At 36.4% G+C, this 23,581-nt stretch overlaps 1 protein-coding gene across 2 annotated transcripts; it reads right to left on the bottom strand.

The window, feature by feature from the left end:
- Positions 1–3,005: 3,005 nt before the first annotated feature.
- Positions 3,006–23,073, bottom strand: NAA30 (N-alpha-acetyltransferase 30, NatC catalytic subunit). 2 transcript variants are annotated; one of them, XM_059914303.1, is made up of 5 exons: positions 22,937–23,072; positions 21,897–22,668; positions 16,994–17,117; positions 15,176–15,231; positions 3,006–6,479 (listed from the first exon to the last, which is right to left on the bottom strand). In XM_059914303.1, the coding sequence occupies exons 2-5, from the start codon at positions 22,665–22,667 to the stop codon at positions 6,342–6,344; spliced, it is 1,089 nt and encodes a 362-aa protein (XP_059770286.1). In that variant the 5' UTR covers position 22,668; positions 22,937–23,072; the 3' UTR covers positions 3,006–6,341. The 2 variants fall into 2 exon arrangements, with proteins under 2 accessions (XP_059770286.1, XP_059770287.1); XM_059914304.1 differs by lacking the exons at positions 15,176–15,231; positions 16,994–17,117 and having other exon boundaries at positions 22,937–23,073.
- Between the last annotated feature and the right edge of the window lie 508 nt (positions 23,074–23,581).

Below are 23,581 nucleotides of genomic sequence, written 5' to 3'. Positions count from 1 at the left end.
CTCACAATAACTCAAACACAATGCTCACATCCATATTGGTGTACTTCATTTCATATTATCATAAGCTATCAAGTAGACTTGGCCAAAGACAAGGTTGAAATCAATTTACATTTACCTAGTTAAGTCAATACTTGGTGGACTTACAAATTTTATTTTATTAGCATTCACAATAAAATCAAATATAATGCTAGCTGACTGTTGAGTCACTGTTTACAGCCATGATTGTAGGGAGGGAGGTAGCAAAGTTTAAGGCAGCAGGTTTAGCTTTAAGGCAGCAACTTCAGCTCCCTTAAAATGATCAATAAACATGTACAATCACAGGATATCTGGCCCTACAGATGTTAGTGATCAATCGCCTATATGTTAGGGCATTGAACCCTGAGCAGTTCACAAACATACATAAAATTTAGCAATGACTTTATATCTTGCATCAGCTTCGAAAAGTTTCATACAATTATGGATTTTAAAGCAGCACAGTTCCTTAAAATTGCCAATATGTTTCCTACAGAACTAGTGCATTCCTAAAAACACACGTATTTTTACAAATTTTTACTGCTGGCTTTAACTAAAAAATTGAAGACATTTTCCTTTGGAAAATATTTAAATCTTAGGAAATAAAGCTTCTTAAGAACGCCTATCTAAGGGGCAAAAAAATTTTTTCAGTTCGTGCAACCTGCTGACTTTTTTTAAAAGGGTGAATTTCTTTGGCATGAAAGGAAAACATAGGAGACATACAAATCTTTGCAGTTATAAATGAACAAATGAGGGTACACGCATCCTGGAACACAGATCTCGCTAAATAAGAATATGTTTACTAAAAAAACAAACAAACAAAAAAAACCAAAAAAAAAACAAAAAAGAAAACCTCAGTCAAGGGGGCCAGAAAAGGCTGTTTTTAAGAAATTTCAAATAGATTCACTGTGTAACAAATTCAGTCACAAATGTCTTTATACAATTTCTTTAAACGCCATGTCCTTTCTCTAGCATATGGTAAATTATTTTATTTACAAAAACATACATACAGATTCTCAGGAAATTGAGGTATTAAAAAATTGAGATATATTCATACAGCAAAGAGGTAGTCATAAAAATCCATCATCAACTAAAAATGAGCTTATTTCTTAGCATTATAAAAACCTTACATTTTTAACCCCTGCATTGTTTACATTTTTTTAAGTAGTAGAAGGTAGATTTCGGCACTTTGGTGATCTTTATTATTCCTAGGTCTTTTTCACATGAAGATTAAACACTGATTCCTATCAGTAGAACGTGGGCCTTGAGCTCTTTCCCCAGCAGTGTTAACAGGCTATACCAAGCCTGGCACTCCCTTTTGCCAGGTGTTTCCCATCTCCACGCCTGCTCTTTTGATGAATTATACTTACTAGATGTCCAGCTAGAATCAAGATTGACACACCGTGGCCAGAGAACACAGGAAAATTAATCTGGTTCTCTCAGAAACAAAAACACTTGCCCTTGTATCAACATACATAATCTTCTAGAATTTAGAAAAAAAAGAAAGTGTAAACATGATACACCTCCATGTTTCAGTTTGACCACTCATAAAACGAGAAATGACCAATCTCATTTACAGGTAAAATTATTTCAAATTCATTTAAAATGAGAAGTTATTAGGCTTAATGATGTAAAATATTTTAATGCTAAAAAGATATGTCTCATCAGAAACCAATTTTTGGCACTTGAATCTCGGCACCTCTGCAACCCAGAGAACTACCAAATAATAAAAACTGAAAGGGTTGCTTTTCTCAGAATGGCTAATTCACGACAGGAGCAGGTAGAGGGGTGGTGACAAATACTGTTTTAATGAAATAGGTGTCGACATAAATACTGTAGGTATACTCTTTTGTATATTGTTCAAAGGCAATTTTTAATCATGATCCTATTTCATTCTTCAATAAATTAGATAGTAGTCTTAAAAAAATCCTTTTCAAAAGCTGCTTTCCTCAGTTATTGCTGTCTAAATATTATCTAAAGCTATGCTATCCAGTGCAGGAGCCACTAACCACATGTGGCTGTGTAAATTTCAATTAATTAAAATTAAAAATTCAGTTCTTCAATCATACTAGCCTTTCTTCAGGGGTTCAGTAGCTACGTGCCTAGTGGCTACCATATTGGAGAGCACAAATAACATTTCTATCAAAAAAAAAGTGCTATGGGACAGCTCTGAATCTGAAGAAAGTGCATTGTGCTATCTGCTTATGAAATTTTTCAAACTCATTTTTAAAAAGTTGCTTATAAGTATCACTATATCTCTAGGCTACAGGTTATTATTGATCTCTGTTCATAGGTGTGAAAGAACGGTATCAACTTTCTGGTCCTTATTAAGACAATTTATGAAGTATTTAGAATTAAATATAGGGCCCAAGTAAAACATGAACTCAGATATTTTCACTACATGACTATAAAAGAACAAAGTGAAGATTTGACAGGCATGATGAAAGTAATTTAGCAGTCCCAATTAAAACAGATCTCTTCTTCCACTAATATCCATTAATCTTGAAATATGAAAGAATACATAACTGCCATTTAAAGCTTCTCACAAGAATGGGACAAAAAGCCCTTTAGATATTGCTCTATTTTCCTTTGGTCTTAGCAAGGGGAAGACAAAACAAAACAAAACAAAACATTACTTAAGTATAAACAAAAAAGAGTAAATTAAAATAAAAACTGTCTTACAAATAAATTGCTATGGGACAAGGACAGAAAAACAAGTTTTGGTTTAATGCATGAGAAAATGCTCTCATTTGTATTGATAGCTGATATATGAGCTAATAACTCTGAATACTTTTAGTAAAATCAAGTTCATGTTATTTTCAAATCTGTCAGAACACAAGGTGAGAGAGATAACAATTGTGTATCACTTCTTCCAAATAACTCTTAGATGCAAGGCAGGAAGTGGGGAACAAAATAGATTGCCTATTTTTTCTTTTTTCTTCTTAGTAGGTGAAAGTAGAACAACTTGAACATAAAATGCACACAGCTGTATCTAAAAGAAAAATGCAAACACAACTTAACCATACTTTATTTGACTGCATCTTATTTAGACAGCTTGCACATTTCAAATCCCATTAAAACTCTCTCTCCAAAAGGATATGGGACGATAGAAGAAAATTATGCAGCAATATCCAGTCATCAAACAGCAGTCCAATATTTTGAGATACACATGATATTTTATAGATACTCAACTCATATCTGACGTCAATATAATTTATGGTTATATTTTTACAAACCTGAAAGCCCTATAACAATATAGCACTCATTTTAGTGATGTCATGGTGCACTGAAAAGTAACTCTGATGCACTACCAATTTGCTTTTATCTATGCTCCTGGAAAGTGATGAACTTCATGATTTTTAGACACCATAATAAATATACACATCCAGTCTTATACATGTCAGCCAATACCATAACACAGGGCAAGGTAAAGTTAAAACATGTGACAAACAAACTTCTTTACATAGATTTGTCAAGCAAATGGGGAGGGTACTTTGGGGAAGAGGCAGAAAATATTAAAACCAATTTTTTAATAGTAATTTTTTTTTTTATTTTATTTTGCTGGCTTCAGCTTCAAAACTACTGTCTGGTTTATGATCTGTGGACTTCTCTAGTTTCATCCTAATGTAAGGGAAATTATAATAAGCCCACACATTAAAATGGTAGTATACCCGTTAGCTTCTTCAATACTAACATATATAGCTTCATGGTAGCATGTATAAAAATGTTCAGCAGTAGCAACTGCCAAACCAGTGTCAGTGGATAGTACAGTCAGTCTTAAAGAGGCAGCACCCCATTAAAAGAAAGTTGCACCAATTTTGCTCAGTTTTAGCCAAGTGAACTCGCTCTATCAATTTTAAATGGAGCTGTTTTAAGATTATATAAGAAAAATGAAAGCCCAATATCAAAAATTAAGTTAATGTTTGATGCTACTTCAACTGAAATGGAGACTTAATTTTGGTGCTGGGTTACCATGCTAGAGGATAAAATTTTAGTCCACTTAAGTAAACAATTTCTGCACACCCAATTAATGACATAAGGTAGACACAGATATTCAACAAACACCAGCTAAACAATATGACAACCATTTGACTTTTCAGTCACACAGTTAAGTTCATGTTTAATAAAACACCCAGTCAATTCAGCAAAATTTGGTCAATTCTGGGTGAAAAGGTCAGTAGTGATGGTTTCATTGACAATCTGCCAAAAAATTAATGGCTGAGCTAAAAATCTAGCATGTATTTACTTTAGAACTGTCCTCATTAGTGAGTCAAGCAAATGTACGTTCATCAACAATCATTACCTATGAACCAGCAAGTCAAATATAAAGTGGTGAGATAAAATTTGATAATGAAAGTACTGAACTATTTTATTAGTTCAATTCCCTCCATATTAAAAATAACAGAAGCATCATTATGACTGGTATTCCTCTAAGTGCTAGAGTCCAAATGAAGTTTGACCAAAAACGTACTCAAAATGGTCACCTGGAAAGCTGAGTATTGTGTGGTCTTCATATTTTTAATGTAACCAGTATTCTGCCCATTAAACTTTCAAGGCAATATAAAATGGAAAGAAAATGTTTTCTTTAAAAATAAGGAACTATAAATGATCCCATCAACAGGAAGATTTTATTTTCACCAAATTTATGTATCTTTATTTTAAAAATACTTGTCACCATGTTCACTTTCAAGACACTACACTGAGCAAGGAGCAGCTTTCCCTTAAAAAAAAACAAAAAAAAAACATAACAAAAAGGCAACAAACTTTCCTGAAAGGGGGCTTTTACCAACTGTTAATGGAGGTAGGGTTTTTAAAAATACAGTAATTATAGCCATAAAATAAAATTCAAACCAAATCCTAGAGCAGAAGTAAAGCATATCCAAATTAATGAAAAAACAATACATTCCTACAAAACATTTTTCACAGAGAATGAATCTTTTCTTTAATGGGTACCTAGGTTTTCCAGTCAAATAAATTATCCATCACAGGTTTCCTGACTCAATTGAAAGCAATCAACTTTAAAATTAACTACATTGCACAGATTGGCCAAAACACAATGTAACTAATGAACATGGTGATGGCTATTAAGAAAACCTATAGAACTCATTCCAAGAAGAATTTTCCATTTCTCCCTTTTGTTTTCCTGGGAACTAATAAGCAAAGCTCCCCCAAGAATTTGCACAAATAAGTGAAAAGAAAAGAAAATCAGTTTAAAACAGATACAGTGCACCTTGGAATTTATTTTCAAGACCAAGAACCAAAAGCGAAGCATTTTAAGAAATGGAAGCAATGTGAATCCAAACCAAGTGGGAAAAAAGTTCCAACTACTTTGTAAAAGCTGTTCCTCACAGCTTAGCAATAATTTTGATTAAATAGAATCATACCAATTTACATTAATTTTTCTATTCTTTTCCAAAAATTCCCTCACTCTCAAAAAAAAGTGCATCTAAAACCCAGCAATTCCCGGCTTCATCAACTTTTCTCATCCCTTTTGAGTCATTTCTCAAAGATTTTCCAAGTAGATTCAACTTCTTACTGTAAGAAAAGAAGGGACTTCTACAGTAAACCACTCTGTCACTCACCTGGAAAAAGTATCCAAATTATAAAAATCCGAAATAATTTATTACCAAATTTAGAATTTAAATAAAATCAAAAGTTTGCTTGCAAAGGCCTTAAAGAAAAGGAAAAGGTAGCATGCATTCAAAAACTATAGAGATGAAGACAAATATACTTATCTACACAGGCACTGGCAGACGCAATTTAATTGTTATCTTTACTCATTGTTAAGACACACCCAACCCTACATAACATTGTTTTTCATTCACTAATCACTGAGGTACCAATATTCAAGAATGGAAATTTAATATTGAAAAAATAAAACCTAAAATTGAAGCTTTTCCCCCACCCCCTCAGAAAACTATGGCAGGTTTTGTGTGAAATGTTAGTATACTCAGAGATTTTTACAATCTACATTGGCTTTTTTAAGGAACAAAAATCATGTTCCACTTCCTGGTTCTGTGATAAAATTATCACTGTGTAAATAACAATGTCAGCAGACTTTGCAAATGAACAAACAAATCTTGGCTATCAACTGGCACATCTTGTTGGTACCAAAAGAACTCTTTAAGTTTAAAACAATCTCTTTTAATTCAGAACAAATGCGCCATGCCAAAGTGCAACAAATATTGTGCGACACTCAAATGAGACACTGACAGATAAGAGCTGCATGGAAATCACTAAATCCACCTGCAAAGCAATTCTGTACAAATTGCATTGCATGCAAAGGTCGATTCTGCATCGTTGGAAAGTTGTTGCTTGATGTCAGTTTCTCAACGCAGCCACAATTTAAGTCGCAGTGCATCAACTCCATTTAAATAGTATCTGAACAGCCTCTTATCTCGAACAAAACCAAGATTTTCATAAAGTTTCAAAGCAGACTTATTCGTTATTTCTGTTTCCAAAACAACCTGCAAAAAAAGAGAGAGAAAACTAAGTTATAATTTTATATTTGGAACTAATTTATAATTTCATAATTGGACAAATCACTTATAAACAATAAGATCAAATATTTAAGAAAAAGAAACTACATTTAATTGTTTTAAAGTTGATGGTGAAAACAGTAAATATTAATGATGTACAGGAAGAACCCAGAAAAACAGTCATCAGAATTATAAAAGTCATTCTCTCTCAGGGCAAGGGGGGTGGGAACACTGGGGACATTTTCTTTTCTATTGATTTTTGTGAAATGTTTGGAATTTTTAGCAGTGAGAATATATGTTTTATAGTAAAACAAAGATGAATTCATTCCCTGTATAGTATGACAAAAAAATGAAGAAAAAAATCAACAATCAAAGATTTAAGAAAATAAACCAGTACTTGAAACTATTCAGATTGACCTCCAACTCCTATATTTTCATTAATATGTCATCCTTTATCCTGGCGACAACTACCATATTTGTCTACAGTCAAGACCAGAGTCTGAAAACTATCGTCCGTAGACCAAATATGCCTACTGCCTGTTTTTGTAAATAAAGTTTTATTGAAACACAGCCATGCCCATTGGTCTGCATGATGTTTATTGCTGCTTTCTCAATACAACAGCAGACCTGAGCAGTCGCACCAGAGACCTGTGGGCTGCAAAGCCTAAAATATTTACTATCAGGCTCTTTGTAGAGAAAGTTTGCCAAACCTAGATCAAAGGTACCAAAACTTTAGTGTACCTGGAGGGCTTATTAAAATAGATTGCTGCACCTCCCCTCCAGAGTTTCTGAGTAGGTTTGGGGTGGTGCCCAAGAATCTGCATTTTTTAAAAACTGCCAGGTGATGTTGATTGCTGCTGGTAAGGAGACGACATTCTGAGAACTAAATTCTGAGAATGTCTAGACACTATGGATATCGACACTTAACAGAGGTATTAACTTCTATCTGGGTCTTTTAAAATATTACTGAACCAGTGGCCCTGACAATGAAGAACTGATACTTTTGACTATTATGTGATGTTCTTCTACTTTACTTCTACCTTCCCCTACCAAAATATCCTCTATCCCATCCTCCCAACTTTTACATACATAGCTCTATTTGCCTTTCTATTGATTCTCTACCTACCTCACTGAGAATCAACACAGTGAGTCACAGTTACTGTCGGGATGTTATAACCCCGAGGTGTTTGGAGTGGGAAAAAAGGGCAAAGTATAATTAAACAAAGGCCCAAGTAAAGCCTACGAGTCTCTTCCTGTTCTATCGCAAGCTATAAAAAAAATCTGACAAGAATTCAAGCAACAGATCTAAATAATAGAGAAAAGACTGTACTTCAACTCATCGGATCCAAAAAACTCATGATCAACTCCTCTACAATTCCGCACATCAGTAACAAGATCTCCATCCCATCAATGCCTCAAACCTAAAACCTAAGAGTCATCTCTGTACTTCTTTCCTCTCCACCCCCCTACATACATCCAAGCATTGAGTATTTCAATTTTCTCTCTTAAATCTCTCTTAAACTGATCCTCTTCTTTCTATCCCCATTGACAATATTCTAGTCTAAGCTGCTATCAACTTTTATTATAAATACAAGAACCTCCTAACCCAAAGGTCTCCCACTCTAAGTACAGTGATGCTCATTAATTCCCTGCTTACAACCATTTATTGACTCTCTTTTGTCCTCAAGAAAACGTCCACAATCTAACAGTAATCTAAAGAGACCTAAAAGGTCCATCAAGATATGGCCTCTACCTACCTTGCTAACTGTGCTTTAGGTCTCCCCCCCTTACTCACCACGATCAACACTAAACTTTCAGTTTCTGGAACCCACCATTATCTTTCCCACCTTAGACCTTTCACATAAGCTGTTTTCTCTGTCTGGAAGAACACTCTTCCCATCCTCCTCTTCTTGCTTTTGGCCTTAGCATGTCACTTCCAGACTGGGTAGAGTATCTCTTTCCCTTCATACTACCCCACAGCACTCGGCACTGCTCCTTGTTCAACTGTACTTTCATTCAATGTTTGATGAGTATGACATCTTCCCCAGCTGGTGAGCCCAACAAGGACAGGGATCATGGGTATCTTGTTCACAGCCATTTCCTCTGCACCTAACACACTGCTTGACAGATAGAAGGCTCTTAAACATTTGTTAATTATATATGCCCTTAGTACCTTTCATTATATTACATACATTACATAAATACGAAACAAACGAAAGTACTGCCAGGCTTTTAAATGACCAGAGTACTTAAACAGAAAGTATCATCTTATGACAATTACCTATGCAAACAACTCATGAGAGCAAATCACACACTAATCCAAACTTTAAAAAGATCTAAAAACAAGTAATTAATAGTTCAAGATCAAGGGAAAATGTTCCTATAAAAGTTATACAGCAAGCAAACTGGTTCAAGATGAAAATAAAAAGTCAACAATTTCTCTCTGCTCTTAAAAAAATGGAATTTAATGTTCAGTAATGTATGCCATCCTCCAGTTTGGAACATCCCAGTCTGGTCAATGCAATTTACCAGTTTGGAACTATTCTCTAGAGTAATTCTTAGAATTCTGTTTTATGCCAGCACCTAATTACAGCTAAAATGTTAAATCAAAACAATTAATATGAGAAGCAATAAAGCTGCAACAACTCAAAACTTAGAACTGATTTCACAGAAATAAAAAGGAGAGCGACAGTGTAAAAAAAATAACTAATACTTTTTGAAGGCTTACTAAGTGCTACGTAAAGCATTTCACATGCATTATCTCATATTACATGCATTTGTCATAATGTTATTTTCACAAGAACCCTATGAAACAGATATATCTCTAACTTACAAGAGAATGAAACTCAAGGCCACCAGTAGAACAAGAATAGACCAGACTCCAAATGTGAACTAGAGCTTAATAGTATCCACTCTTCTGTACCTGTGATTGCATCCCAAAGTAAAACAAAGCAGTGAATGGGAGATCTAACACAATGAAGGGGATCCAAGTCCATATTCATTAATATCTAGCAATCTAAAATATTCAAAACACAGCTGAGGCTAACTATAGCTACATAAATATACACTTGACGTGTAAGTTAAGAGTTGAATTCAGGTTTGTTGGCATCCTAACAGATTAATAAAATAAAGCCCAATTTACAGAAAAACATTACGCAAAGGGCTAACACTTTGGTTAAAATGAAAAGATTCTCTCAGCACACTCACATTCTCTAATCAAAGAGATCATGTATTATTTGACACAACAGAAAATGCCACAAAAAAAGTAACTACTTTTTAACATTTAATTATGAAATTCTTATAAACATACTAAAAGAGAATCTGGGTTTATACTGGAAACTCTCTATAAAATTATCCTTTTAGTCCACATCATGGGAATATTATATAGGAAGCCAAAGCATAATAAGGTTATTTTAATCCTAAAGAAACTTGGCCAAGTTGAATTCTACTTAACAGAAAATAAGGGTGACGGTAAAGTTCTACGGATTCCCTCAGGAACAAACTATTGTCAGGATAAGCCAAACCATTACAGTTTAGAAAGTCTTTTTTTAATATTACAGGCTAGGAGCTCCTGGAGGGACGGCAAGCACTATTTTATTGTCTAGCACCTCACAGGCCTTACATCGACAATGATGACTGAAAAATTTTACTGCTCTTCATAACATCCCTTTAAGATCAGAATCACCATCACACTGCACAAAGAGACAGATTTTAAAAAGTTAAATGACTTTCCTACAATCATACAACTATATCGACAGAAGATGGATCTAGAACCCAGGCTTATCATATCCAGTTCTTTAACTAGGCCAAACTACTCAACCAAAAATCCTTACAGTTTAAATAATTCCATTTTACTCTGTTCTTTACCTAGCAGCCACTGTCTCACAGCCAAACTATATGTTTCCAATGAAACTAAAAATGTTAAACATATAATTATTAAACACAAAAAGCTTAAAAGTCATCTTGTACATTACCAAAAAATGTATGTTATTTTGTTAACATGTAACAGGTTTATTATTGGTTATTTAAATAAATTTGGCCACTGTTGATGGGAATATAAATTGCTACAGACATTATGGAAAACAGTGTGACGGTTCCTCAAAATTAAAAATAGAACTATCATATGATCCAGCAATCACACTTCTGGGTATACAACCAAAGGAAGTAAAATCAGGACCTCAAAGAGGTCCCCATGTTCATTACAGCATTATCACAATAGCCAAGATAAGGAAACAACCTAAATGTCCATCAACAAATGGATGGATAAAGTGGTGCGCGTGCGTGCGCGCGCACACACACACACACACACACACACACACTCTCTCTAGAATATTTTTTGGCCTTAAGAACAGAAATACTGTCAGTGTGACAACATGGGTGAACCTGGAGGGCATTTACCCTAAGTGAAATGCATCAAACAGAGAAAAACAAATACTGCGTGATCTCACTTATATGCAGAAACTAAAATAGTCAAACTTAATAGAAGCAGAGTGTCGAATGGTGGCTCCAAGGGGCTGGGGACAGACAAAAATAGGAAGATTCTGGTCAACTAAAAATGTTTTAAGGTCACATACTGCACACTTAAACTCCATTAAGAAATTCTGATTCCAGTATATTTTCATCATTTATGAGTTACTTCTGAGTATTAATATCATAGTAACCATACCATAAATCTAAAAAAAAATTTGAAATTTAAATTTCCAGAGATGAAGATTTTAGCGACATCTACAGCTTAAAAAGTAAAGTACTGTTCATCATGCTGCTCCATTCATTCTAATTTATTTCCAAAAAAAGTACATAAAAGTAAATGGCCACCATGTGGGTTCATTATTTTAGGTACACAAGAAAACTCATTCATGTTATTTGTATATATTTTTCTTACTATTTCCCCTAATGTAAAACCCAAGCTCAAGAAGTTTCTCCTAGTAGCCACTAAATGTTTGGCATCCACACCACAAAGAGGAGTAACCAAATTCAAGCCAGATTAGCAATATAGGTAATGCATTTCTTATTCATGAAGTAATGAATCTACCTGTTTCTTTTTTTGATGCTATAACTTTTTAGTCAGATCCAAATATATAGAAAATGGAAAAGATCTTTAGCTACGCTGTTTAAACATGTCTAATTCTGATATAAAAAGTTAGGAAAGTCGTAGTAAGGCAAAATGAAAAGATCTATTAGACCAGAAGAATAATACCATTGTTATTTGGGCAAAAGCAAGATCTACATTTCAACTCTGTGAAATGTACAGATCTACATTTCAACTAACCTCGGTTTAATTCACTCTGAATTTATCTTAAAATGATAAGTGGCAACCAAAAGCAATATAAACATGACTCAAGGTCATAAGTAAATTCTGCAAACGGAACAGAAAGTAAAAATTGACTGGATGTGCACAGTAAAGCTTCACAGAGATTTCCAAATGAATCTCTCTTAATAGGCTCATAGATTCAAAAATCTCTCTCTGTAAGATTAAAAAAACAGCAGCACGACCTAAGTAGTAGAAAATGTAATTTTAAACCCTTCCCAAATGTCTTTCTGATAATTTGTCAAAATTTCTTAACACTTTAAAAGAAAGGAAGGTTGGCCTAACTTAATGAAATAAAATCACATGTCAGTTATTTTATAATTTGGTCATTGTATTCTTGGAGAATCATAATTTCAAAGTTTTCCTCAGAACAATGAATTATATACAAAACTATTTTTATATATAATTGCTTTTATCAAAAGGTACTTTAATAACTTGGTTAACCCTGCAGATATATTTTTTTTTCAGATATATTTTTTTTATGTACACACACGCAAAAAAAAAAAGATTGCTGTTCCTAGAAGCTTAGAGAGAAAGACAAGTTAAAAACTAATTACGTTGGGAGATGGGGACTGACATATATACACTAATATGTATAAAATAGATAACTAATAAGAACCTGCTGTATAAAAAAATAAAACTAAAATACAGAAAAGAACTAAAAAACAATTTTTTTAACGAAAAAAAAAATAATTAGACAAATCAAAATTCAGAAGTCCACTCCCCACCCCGCAAAAAAAGAGGCATAGATAAGATACTGGAAGCACAAAACTGATCATTCAACCAATATTTATGAACCATGTACTCTCTCACAAATGCTATGCTAAGTACTAAGAATATAGCAGTAAACAAGAAAAGGTATCTCTGCTCTCAGTGGCTAAGGCACAGTCTCTGAACAAGTAAATTTAAGCATAGTAAGTATTACAGAAAGGGAGGTCAAGAAAACCACAGAAGGTGCAATTGATTCTGTCCAGAGGATCAAGGAAAACTTAAAAGGAGTTGTTGATATCTGAATTGGGTCTTAAAGACTGAGAAGCATTTTAATAAGCAGAGGAAGACCAAGAAGCTACTGGGTCTAGCAAATACAAAGTAGTTACACTGGAGTGGAGGGGAAAGAAACCAAACCAAACAGGATGAGATGGTAATATAAGGAAGTAGAACCAACAAACACTACCATCAAAAATTAGAAGGGTAAAGAGGATAGAAGAGTTTGTTGCTTATACGGTTTAAAACTCGATGAAAGGGAAAGTGAAAGCCTAATAAAGAGTAAGCAAGAGTTCTGTCCCTTTCTACAGCAAATCCTTTATCTGAACAATATGGGGCACAGATAACCAATTTTTTTAAACCATGGAAGACTTCCCTAATCCAGAGGCAGAGATATTCAAACTGCAAAAACCATCCACTTAAAACCATACAACAGAAATAAGTTCATGGAACTATACCCATTTCAGTCTAAGATTGAGTAAAACTCATTGCTTGAAAAGAAAAATGAATCAGAATTTTAGGCCCACAATGAATAGTTCTACCATAAAATGTATCACTAATTTAGGCCTTAACCTTAAGACTATAACAATATAACCAAAATCTCATCATTCCTCAGAACTTTCAAAGAAAAACCAATACTATTTAAACATTTGATCAGTTAAGGTAAAGCATACTACCTGTCTCATAGGCAGTAACTAGGATAACTCAGAAAAGGCTTTCATAAGGGACATAATACTCCCTCCTTATAACATCCCTGTTCACTGGGAACCACACTACTCAGTAGAGGATCAAAACATGGTCTTATCATCCCAAAGATTTCTCCGAACTGTTAAGCAGCTTTTGTGAAGCCTGACTTCTATTCTTGATGAGCTGTCTAAGCCAATACAGCCATGGTCCATATTGGACTTACACTCACGAAAAAATGTGTATTCAATTTTATACTCAAATTTTAGTTACCAATGATGTAGATAATCAGGCCCACTGTACCTTTTACTTTTTGAAACTAAAAGCTGTGAATATGAGATCCTTTGCCACGTGTGACTTTTCTTATTTGGGGTAAAAAAATTAAATATCCGTAAATCCCAGGATGTCTTTCCTGTGCCCAATATGTCTGTAGGCCTTCTCATACAACCACCATTTAGTGTGATCTGTCAAACTACGAAGTATGAATGTGGACAAGGAGCGTGAGAGTACTCTGCAGGACACCTGTATTGACATGGAATCCTGTTCATGAGTCACTGTTAAGTAGAAAAAGCAGTTACAGCAGAATAATAACTGTGATTTCATTTGTATAAAAAAGTATGTGTAAACATTTGCATTCACATGTGCTTAGAAAATGGGAGGATGCAAACTGCAAGATTAATAGTAGCTATAAGTGGAAAGAAAGATGAAGAGTTGAAAATCTTGAAGATGGTAAAAGAAAGGACTTTGCACCCCAAATACACACACACAAATAATGATGGTTAGTGACTGTGAATAAATTTTGTACCAAAAAAAACCCACTTAAAAAAAAAAAAGAAAGTAACCAAAAGAAGTTACTTATTGAAATCAGTCTAAGAAAAAAATTACCGAACTTCAAGTATTTTGAGAACTCTCTAAGGCACATTTGCCCTCCAATAATAAAGACAAGTGTTAGTAGTAACGCCCATAAAATTACTAGCACGACTCTGGTCCTTCTTAGTCACCACTGTTATATTAAAGATATCTATACTTCCCTAGTTTATACTTATTCCCTTCCACATTACATAATAGTAAATCTTAACATTCCCAACCATCACTATTACTTATTGAGCACCTACCATATGTAAAGCACAGTGCTGCAGGATACAAAGAAACCACCCGCCTTCAGGCCTTACAAACAAGCTGTAGAGAGAAGATGCTTTTATGCTAATTTACAGATAGCTCTACATTTAAAAAGTGGTTGTCTTTCCCCCCTCCAGCCTTATTATTTAATGCTGAGAGATTTTTTCAAATGTGAAATGTTCTTCATATGGGCTCACAGTTGGCCCACAGGGAAAAAAAAAAAAGTATTATTTAGAGAGAAACCAAGGCCAATACACAAGTAAATTACAGTAAGGTTTATAATAAAAGCTACCTTAAATGATTTAACTGATAACAAATCAGAGCTCTGAATACCAATTATTTACTAAAAATATCTAAAATTTTACCTTTACATTCTGACACAAATTTTAGCTCCCATTATCATCTTAAAATTTGTTCTAGGTCAAAATTCATGTGATTTTAAATGGAATATAATTTTCAGCACAAGTTACATTTGTATAATAATAGCTTGCAATGAAATCTGCAGTACAATTTATTATGGGCTATTTATAAAAATACCCAGTAGAATACAGCCCAGGATAAAACGTCTTAAACATTTAGGAAGACTTACCTCATCACAGTCTCCTTCAACCATAGCATATATAGCTTTCTTAACCAAGTTAGTACCTAGAATACAGAGCTGAGTATTAATGAAGTAAAAAATGTAATTAGTTTCTTAAAGATACCTAAATTATAATATTCATAAGCAGCAAAGAAATGTCAAGTGCTGGGTTCTACCCTGAATGCGATACACAGATTATCTCAAATTAAGTGGGAAAAAAAATTTAGACTTAAAACTGAGAGGCCAATAGGACCTATGCATAGCAATACAAGTTTCCTCTTGAAAGACCTATCTCCTGATATGTATCCTTTTCTCAGGTGTAAATGCTATTTAATTCCAAGAAAAAAGGTAAGATACAGCCAGAGCAACCCAGGAACTTCTTCAGCTGGTAAGAACTCACTCCATGACCTTTGAGCCAATCTTGACAAAGATCACACCAGAATTGCTGTGACCCAGAGTGGGCCCAAGACACTGTGTTAGTTTCCACAAACCTTATAGTAAGCCTGGGCACACCAAATGATGTCAGTGGTATGTCTGTATCCTAGTTTAGGGTCAGATATACTTAGCACGTTAAAGGGAAAACAAATGCTAAATCTGATCTTGAGAGAAGAAATCCAAATTTTCTCTCTCAATTTTCAAACCATGAACACAAGCAAGCACACGTTACATGGGCCATACAAAATATGTCTGAGGGCCAGGATGCAACCTTCAAGGCACTGGTTTCTGCCCTCTGAAGTAGCCAGACAATTTGCCTATCATTTGCCATGAGTCCTTACCAGCTCTTTTTAATACATCAAAGACTCAAACTTGGCTTGTATAACAAGCCCAATTCATTAAACATCTTAGTGGCAAACTGTAACACTATAAGAAAAGTTGGCTGAACCTAATGTATTAAGTAAACCTATTCATAATGACTTCTCATGATGTCTCAGACTGTGTGAACCAGTCTTAAACTGGACATACACTCATAGTTTAAAAAAGAAAAACTACAAGTGACAAAACTGCTAGTAATTAAATACTGGTACAGGCATCAAACTCTTTTTTCATGAACACTTACTTAGCTTCAGTACCTCTCAGAATTTGCCATGCTCAGACAAGTGCTTGTCTACCTGATCCTCCATCTTGAACAAAGAGCCAGTAGGTCTTAGACACTATGACAGCAGTTCTTAACAGGCTTACATCATAGCCACCTGGGGAAATTTCAGCCCTACTTCTAACAGGACAAATAAGATTCTCAAGGGGAGGGGCCTAAGCATTTGTTTTTAAGCCACCCAGATGATTCTAATGACCATTATAAACCAAGAGTATAAGATTAACTGCAAATGCCAGGAAAGGTAGCCCAGAAAAGAGATGAGTTTGGGAATAGTAGTAAGAAACAATTCTCCTTTCTCCTGGTCCTCGCCGAATTGCTAATATAATGTTTGATGACTAGTACTAAATAATGGTAACAATTTCTCCATAATTTTGCTTTGATTGAGGGCCGTTTAACCCAAGTACAGACAGCTGCTTGAGTGCTGTGATCAAGCATGCTAATAATGCTATTAAAAACTGCAGAACTTAGTATAATGCAAAGCAGTTTGGATGTGATCAAAACAATGTCTGGAGATGAAAACTGATCACCTTCTAACTGTTAGAAAGATAATCTCTCAAATAATTAGACAGTAATAAAGGACACAATTCATTTTAAAAACATTTTGAAATAAAAGCAATCAATTTTCTTCCCTCAGCTTCATGCTCATTTCTACATACTATTTACATTTAAGTCTTCTGCTTCAAAAAAAATGAAAAGAACTTAGGCATTTTTTTGTGACATAATATTTTTCTTACCAATGCCATTTCTCCTGTATTTGGAATCCACCGCTAACATGGCTATATAACCTCTGCGGAACATCTTTTTGTGCATATCCAACTTGCAAACGATGGCACCTACACACTCCTCCCCTACCATGGCCTTAAAAATAAACAAACAGTTACAAAGAATACATTGCCATCAGGTATTGCACAATTACCCACGGAAACAGCAGCCAACCACTGGTCAGTGTTTTAGCGGGAGGAAGAAATAATGAGAATTCTAGCAAGAGAGCAGTCACAGAAGTGTCAGAAATCTAAATCCCAGAACTCCTTCAAATGTTCTAGTTTTAAAATCTTTCAACATTCTTTAGGACATGAATTTCTTAGGCTCATTATTAAAGCCTAGGGGAAAAAAAAAAAGCAAATTTCCACATTGTAAACATTCAAGTACTTTATGAGATGCTTATAATTAGGTACAATAAAGAGGTACATGTTTAAGATCTGGGAAATGGGAAACGTGAAAGTAATTTTTTAAAGAAAGTCTTTTCATTAGATATCACAAAATATTACGAAACTTATCAACAGAGTACTATAAATTTATATTTAATTATAATAAAGTTTTAGTGAAAGACAGATATAAGACATAATATTTATACCTGAATAATAGTTAGATTTTGACCAGGGGAAAAAAACCTAAAAGAAAAAGGATTATTTTTAAGGTATTCCTTAGATCCTACCCAAGGGGTTTTTGTTATTGAAGGACTACAAAAACTAGATATACGATGGTCTCATTTTTAGGACTCTCCTGACAGTGTGAGTCATTGCCATAAAGCTCACAGAATATCTAGAACTCAAAATCAAAGCTTCATATTAAAGCAAAAGCTGTAATTTTTAGAGCTTTCTATTTTAATAAAAATGTACAGCCTTCCAGACAAAGATTACTTATTAAATAAAAGCTAACCAGCCTCCACTTTCATTAAAATTTCCAGTATCACCATTGAAAATATGTTTTTCAAAAATTCCATCACCAACAAAAAGTTCTAGTAAATATTGTATTCTGGTAAATATAAACAGGGCAATAGTTCCAATTGTTTAATAATGTGTCAGACAGAAATACTTGTTCGCTGTAAAGAGCCCTCATAAAAAAAATATGAAAGCTTCAAATCATCTCTTAATAAAATTAACTTTTCAGAAACGATTTCAACAACAAAAACCAGGAATGGGTTAAAAAAATCAATAAGCAAAGCCCAATTTACACTTAATACCTCTCTTATCTTGAATCTGTTGTGACTTTTTTTAGTTCATCTTTCTGTAAATTGATTAAAAAGCCTTTTTTTCAACTGTGGAGAAATCTTTAGGCAAGATAATTCTAATCCATTTCACGCAAGCCTAAACTAGGTCAGGAGGGCTATTAATTTTATTTATTTATTTTAATTGAAGTATAGTTGATTTACTTTGAAGGGATATTAAATTCAACAATCCACACTAATTCATTTCTGTTTAATCAACACAATCCAAAATTATTTGGGGTCAATAAACCTCTAAAATTGTTATTTCCATTTTCATTCATGATAAATCAATCTGGTTCTTTCAAAATTCTTTTGAAAAGTAAAATTTCCTTCTGTATTAAGTCCTGAAACATATACAAAAGTTGCCTGGTTGAACAGCATTTTCTGATTTGAACATAACTTATTTCAAATAGATGTGTGTGGTTGTGTGTGTGTGTGCATACATCAGAGATGCGAGGTACATTAAAAAATTTTTGACCTGACCTCATAAGCTAGGAGAAATGGAAATCTATACAAATCTATGATACAAAATTATAGGACACCTACACTTCACAGTTAATAAACCATCCAAAAGGGGAAAAAATTAAAACCACTAGACACAATATAACTGGACAATACTTTCAAACTGGATAGGCATTTCAAACAAATCTTTGTCCTCAGACCAAGAAAGTAATAAGCAAACAAAGTATTATATTAGTTCACTCTTAGACTAGATTGATTTCTTACTAATCAAGAATCTATAGGAACAAAAATCAAGTTGTACACATCATTTAAAAATAAAAGCCCAATATATGATTCACTGTTATTAGTAAGATGTTTAGTGAGGAAGGCCAATTCTGTATTTTTTCCTGATAAATTGCTGATGAATATACACTTACAAGAATCCCTGAACTGCATGTTAAGGTTTTACAAATAAAAGCTTCTGCACATACATTTGGAACTCATGCTATTAAAGTGTGTTCTTTTTTCCAAGGATAGGAACTGAAAAATTCCAGGCAAGATTAAAATTGAACTCTACAAGGCCAAATGCTTGTCAATCTATAAAACTTGAAAAATATAAGTTGTGTGAAATACGGATTCCCAAATTCCAGAATATCACAAATAGGAAAACAGAGGAATCTGGAAATTTAAATTTAGAACAAATAAGAGAAGTACTATAGTATATCACTGGTAATAAGTTTAAGAAGTTCAAAAAGGCACCAACAACTGAAAATACCATGAACTCAAAAGAGACAGAGATAAATTAGTTAAGTACAGAGAAAATGACAGTGCCTCCCATTTGTACAGTACCATACTTTCACATCTGTTACAGTTATTAGGAAGAATCATTGGAAACTGTCACTTTTGTTAGTCAAATATGGTCAAGTATTGACGATTTTCTAAGGTTCAACAGCATATATTCCATTTGATCCACTGCAGGTTACTCATGGAAACCAGGATCATTTCGGAGATTTCTAGTCTCTTAAGATCGATATCTGCAAGGACAACTATTCCTTGGTGAAGCATAACTTGGTGACACAAGGATCTTGGCTGAATGACTCAAGGGTATGTCATTTTTCAGCTTCTTAGTTGCTTCCATAATGACAGGCCAGGAGACCTGGGTTCTAGCTTTACATCTCCGGACACTAAATATCTGGAGATGTGAACATTTTAAGTCGCTCTGGTCTTTAATTTTTTTTCATTAAAAAAAAAAAATGAAGCTGAACTAGATTATCTCTAGGATCCTTTATAGTTCTAAAATAGTATGAATTGAAATAAACATACACTTATATTTGTTTTAAATTAGTTCTCATGAGAAATTCAGATTTTTCAAACGTCAATATAAAGGCCCCAGTTCCAAATGGCCTCTGATTGTTTAACTATTGTTTTATGTTCAATACCTCCAGATCCATACTTGGATTAGTAAACTTTACAGGTCAACCACTTGCGTATTATCACAATTTCTAGATATTCAGAGTTTAATGTTAAACAAACTGGCTATTAAGGGTTAAAGTTCAAATTAGCTGTTGAATTTGGAGAAGTCTATGTAAAATCAAACTAAAGTTTACTAATATTCAGTTTACCAGAGTTTAAAATGGCAGACAAGTTGAAAGAGGTCTAGGTAATACCAGAACTCAAAAGTTGACTAATCATCACACATACACAACTATTTTCTGGAATTAACAGAAATACATACACTATTTCAATTTAAAGTGTAACTAAATTGTACGCTTTTGTGAATTAACTTACAATTAAATCAATCCACAATCTTCAGAATTTATAATAGCATTTGACATGACATTTATAATAATGCTATGAAAACCATCTTCCCATATTCATTTGACACAGACGTGTCTTAGAACTTCTATTTTGATGCAGCGATTAGAATCCTGTAAGAGCAGTTTTGTAGAATATAAAATAAGTCCCAGTTTAAACAAACATACTAAACTGAAGTTTAGCAAAGTGAACGCAGAAAATAGCACAGCTACCATTATCAACAATACTGAGGTTATATTTTCAGATCACCACCAAGCTATAGAATCAAAAAGACAGATTTCTAAAGTATTGTCAAAGCATCTTACAGGGAATTAGTAAATGCAATTAAGTCAATTCTAAAACAATAAATAACGGTAGTGGCTTTTCCCTTCACATATCATAAAGCGCTCCTTAAAAGCATGTTGTCTTTCTTCAATAAAATTCAATGGAAACAACATGCTTGTGAGGACATGATACAAAGCACATACCTGTCATCAATATTTAAGTGAAAGGTTTCATTGACTGAAATTGGTCAATATTATTGGGAAACTATTGGTACTACCAGTACTACGTAAGTCAAAAAAAAAAAAAAAAAAATTATTCAGCTTGTTTGGTTAAGCCAAGTCTTTTTTACTCATAAATTAAGGAAAAAATTTCTGTCAACTATATTACACACAAGCCAGCAATAGTACTAGAACTTAAGCATATCTATGACCAGCTTCTTTAAAAAAAAGAAAAAAAAATTAGATTAGTAACAATTTCACACTTAGTTTCCTACACTCCCAAAAAGGGTATTTTGTTCAAGTTTCAGGAGTCTTTCAGCCACCAGAAGTGTTAGTAGCACCTTCTGCAACCGTGCACCAGAAAGCAAGCTGGCTACAACTGCTAACTGCCCTGCTGAAGTAAAAGGAAACAATCTCCATAATTATGGAATATGCTTCTAAGATTTAATTCTCCAGTGTGGCCACAGCAAGTTTACTGACAATCATGTTCACCAAAACATGTTTACGCATACACTCTTCCCTGATTATGGCTGTAATTGAGAGATTAATAAGGGCTGTATCCGAACAGAACCCTGTTCAAATTAAATGACTGCAAAGTGCTTTGAGGATGAGGGAGGATAATTAAAGACGGTTAAACATGATTATAAGCTAATGTAAACAGGATACAAGACCCCCAACATGCATCACACAGGCTTATTGCATTTACATCAGTATCAAGTTAACCCGGATCATGAAGCCTTACCTTCAAAACAGTTTCATTAAATAATGAGGAGTGCATACACGCACTTTACATCACGTAACGTACTATGAAATGCAGGATACATCCACTGCCAATCCAGCCCTCACACTCCCTGCCCCGCACGGCCTCGATCTCTCTGCTGGGTTCACCCTTTTTTCATTCCACCCACTTACCAAGAAGCACAGCTGTGGCCAGTTGTGGATAAAATATCTATAGGTATAAATGGAGTAGGGTTCAGACAGATCTTTGGTGATCAGTCTCATGATATCGGGCATTTGCAGCTCGGATTCATATCGGACATAACGTATAGTCCGATCCTCCCCAGGCTCAACCTCCCGGCCTGAAGGGCTTCTCAAACTGCAGCCGGCGGTCAGGGATGAAGACAGCAGCCGCACCTGCTCGTCTTCCTCCTCCCCCTGCTCCGTGCCCTCCGCCAGTCCATTGCGGGCCGCCGCGGGATCGCTCGCCGCCGCTGCCTCTGCGGGGCTGGGGAGCGCAGTTCTTGCATTATTGGGGAGGCAGGGAGGGGGGCTCTCGCCCGAGTGTACCCCGGCTCCTTTTGTGGCAGTCGCTCTGGGGCCCCCGGCGGGGGTGGCCGTGACCGTGGCCGCCTCGGCCGCGCTCAAAACCTTGCTCTTGAGCGAGGCGGCCGTCCGGAGGTGCCGCAGTTCGGGGTTGATCAATCCGTTGAGCTGCAGCTGCTCCTGCGGCGGCTGGGGGCAGCGGAGGCACGGATGCCCCTTGGCCGCCGCCGTCGCCTCGCCGCCCGCCGGGCTCCCGCCGCCACCGCCGCCGGCTTCGTGCTCCTCGTCGTCCTCCTCGTCCTCGCTGCAGCAGGCGAGGGCGGCCCCCGCCGGGAAGGGGCAGCGGGGCTCGGCCGCCGCCGAGGCCGGAGGTGCTGGTGGTGGGAGGAGGCTGCTAGGCCCAGGCGGTACCTCCGCCATCCTAGAGGAGACACAGACCGAGAGGGGAAGCCATGAGACCCGGCCGACGAGCGCGGAGCAGAGGGGGCGGGGGGCGGGGGTCGCCGAGGGTGTGGGGGGGAAACAAAGGCAGAAACCGTCCCTCACAGAGCTGGCGCCCCAATTCGGCGGGCCCCCCCCCAACTCTTCAGCGCCGCCCAGCTGCTCAGCCGGCCACCGTCCCCGTCCGCCCGCGCCCATCCGCCAGTCCTGTCACCCGCGGCCCCTCCCCGTCCCCACCGCAGGCTCACCCCGCACAGGTCACCGCCGCCACTGCCGCCACTCCTCTTCCTCCTCGGCCGCCGCCGCCTCCCGCACCGCCGCGGCTACCTCCACCGCCGCCAAGGCTCACCCTCAGCCGCCGTCGCCGTAAAGCGCCTCGGCTGTTACCCCGGGTAAAGTTTCCTGGGCCTGGCTTTACGACACTTCCCTGCCTGCCGGCTGCCGGGGCCGAGGGAAAGGGGCGTGGAGGGAGGTGACCTGTGGAGGGGCGGGGACGAAGGTGGCTCCTACGGGCCCCGGGGAAAACCGCGTGCTAATGGGTGGGGCTGTAGGGCGGGGAAGTTGTAGAGGGCTTTGGAGTCGCCAGCTCCCAACCCACTGTCCTCGGCCTTGGGGCTCAACCCGCGGATCTTGCAGCGCGAGGCCCGGGAAGGATGGGCGGGACAGGCGCTCCCACGGAGCTGCCGCGAAGCCCGCCCGCTCCGGGCCTGCTGCCCCGGCCTTGGACAAGTCTCCTAAAAATGCTTTTCCTCAGCTGTACAACGTTTAACCTTAGCTCTGACCGGGGGTGGGGGGAGGGCTACCCGCGTCCCTTAAAAATGGAGCAAATCTGGAGAGAAAAATCCCTGAAAAGAAGAGGAAGTTAAAAACTTTGAACTGTGAAAAATATGGGA

This window comes from Balaenoptera ricei, chromosome 2 (genome assembly GCF_028023285.1).
Source record: "Balaenoptera ricei isolate mBalRic1 chromosome 2, mBalRic1.hap2, whole genome shotgun sequence".
In the NCBI taxonomy this organism is placed as follows: Eukaryota; Metazoa; Chordata; class Mammalia; order Artiodactyla; family Balaenopteridae; genus Balaenoptera; species Balaenoptera ricei.
Note: the sequence above shows the minus strand (reverse complement) of the source record. Positions and strands in the feature narration are given on the sequence as shown.

Coding starts and splice junctions, on each gene's coding strand:
- NAA30 (XM_059914303.1), bottom strand. CDS start 22,667: ATGGCGGAGGTACCGCCTGGGCCTAGCAGCCTCCTCCCACCACCAGCA. Junction 17,118..21,896: donor GGCCACAGCTGTGCTTCTTG/GTAAGTGGGTGG, acceptor TTTATTTTTAAG/GCCATGGTAGGGGAGGAGTG. Junction 6,480..15,175: donor TTGAAGGAGACTGTGATGAG/GTAAGTCTTCCT, acceptor CTTTTTTTGCAG/GTTGTTTTGGAAACAGAAAT.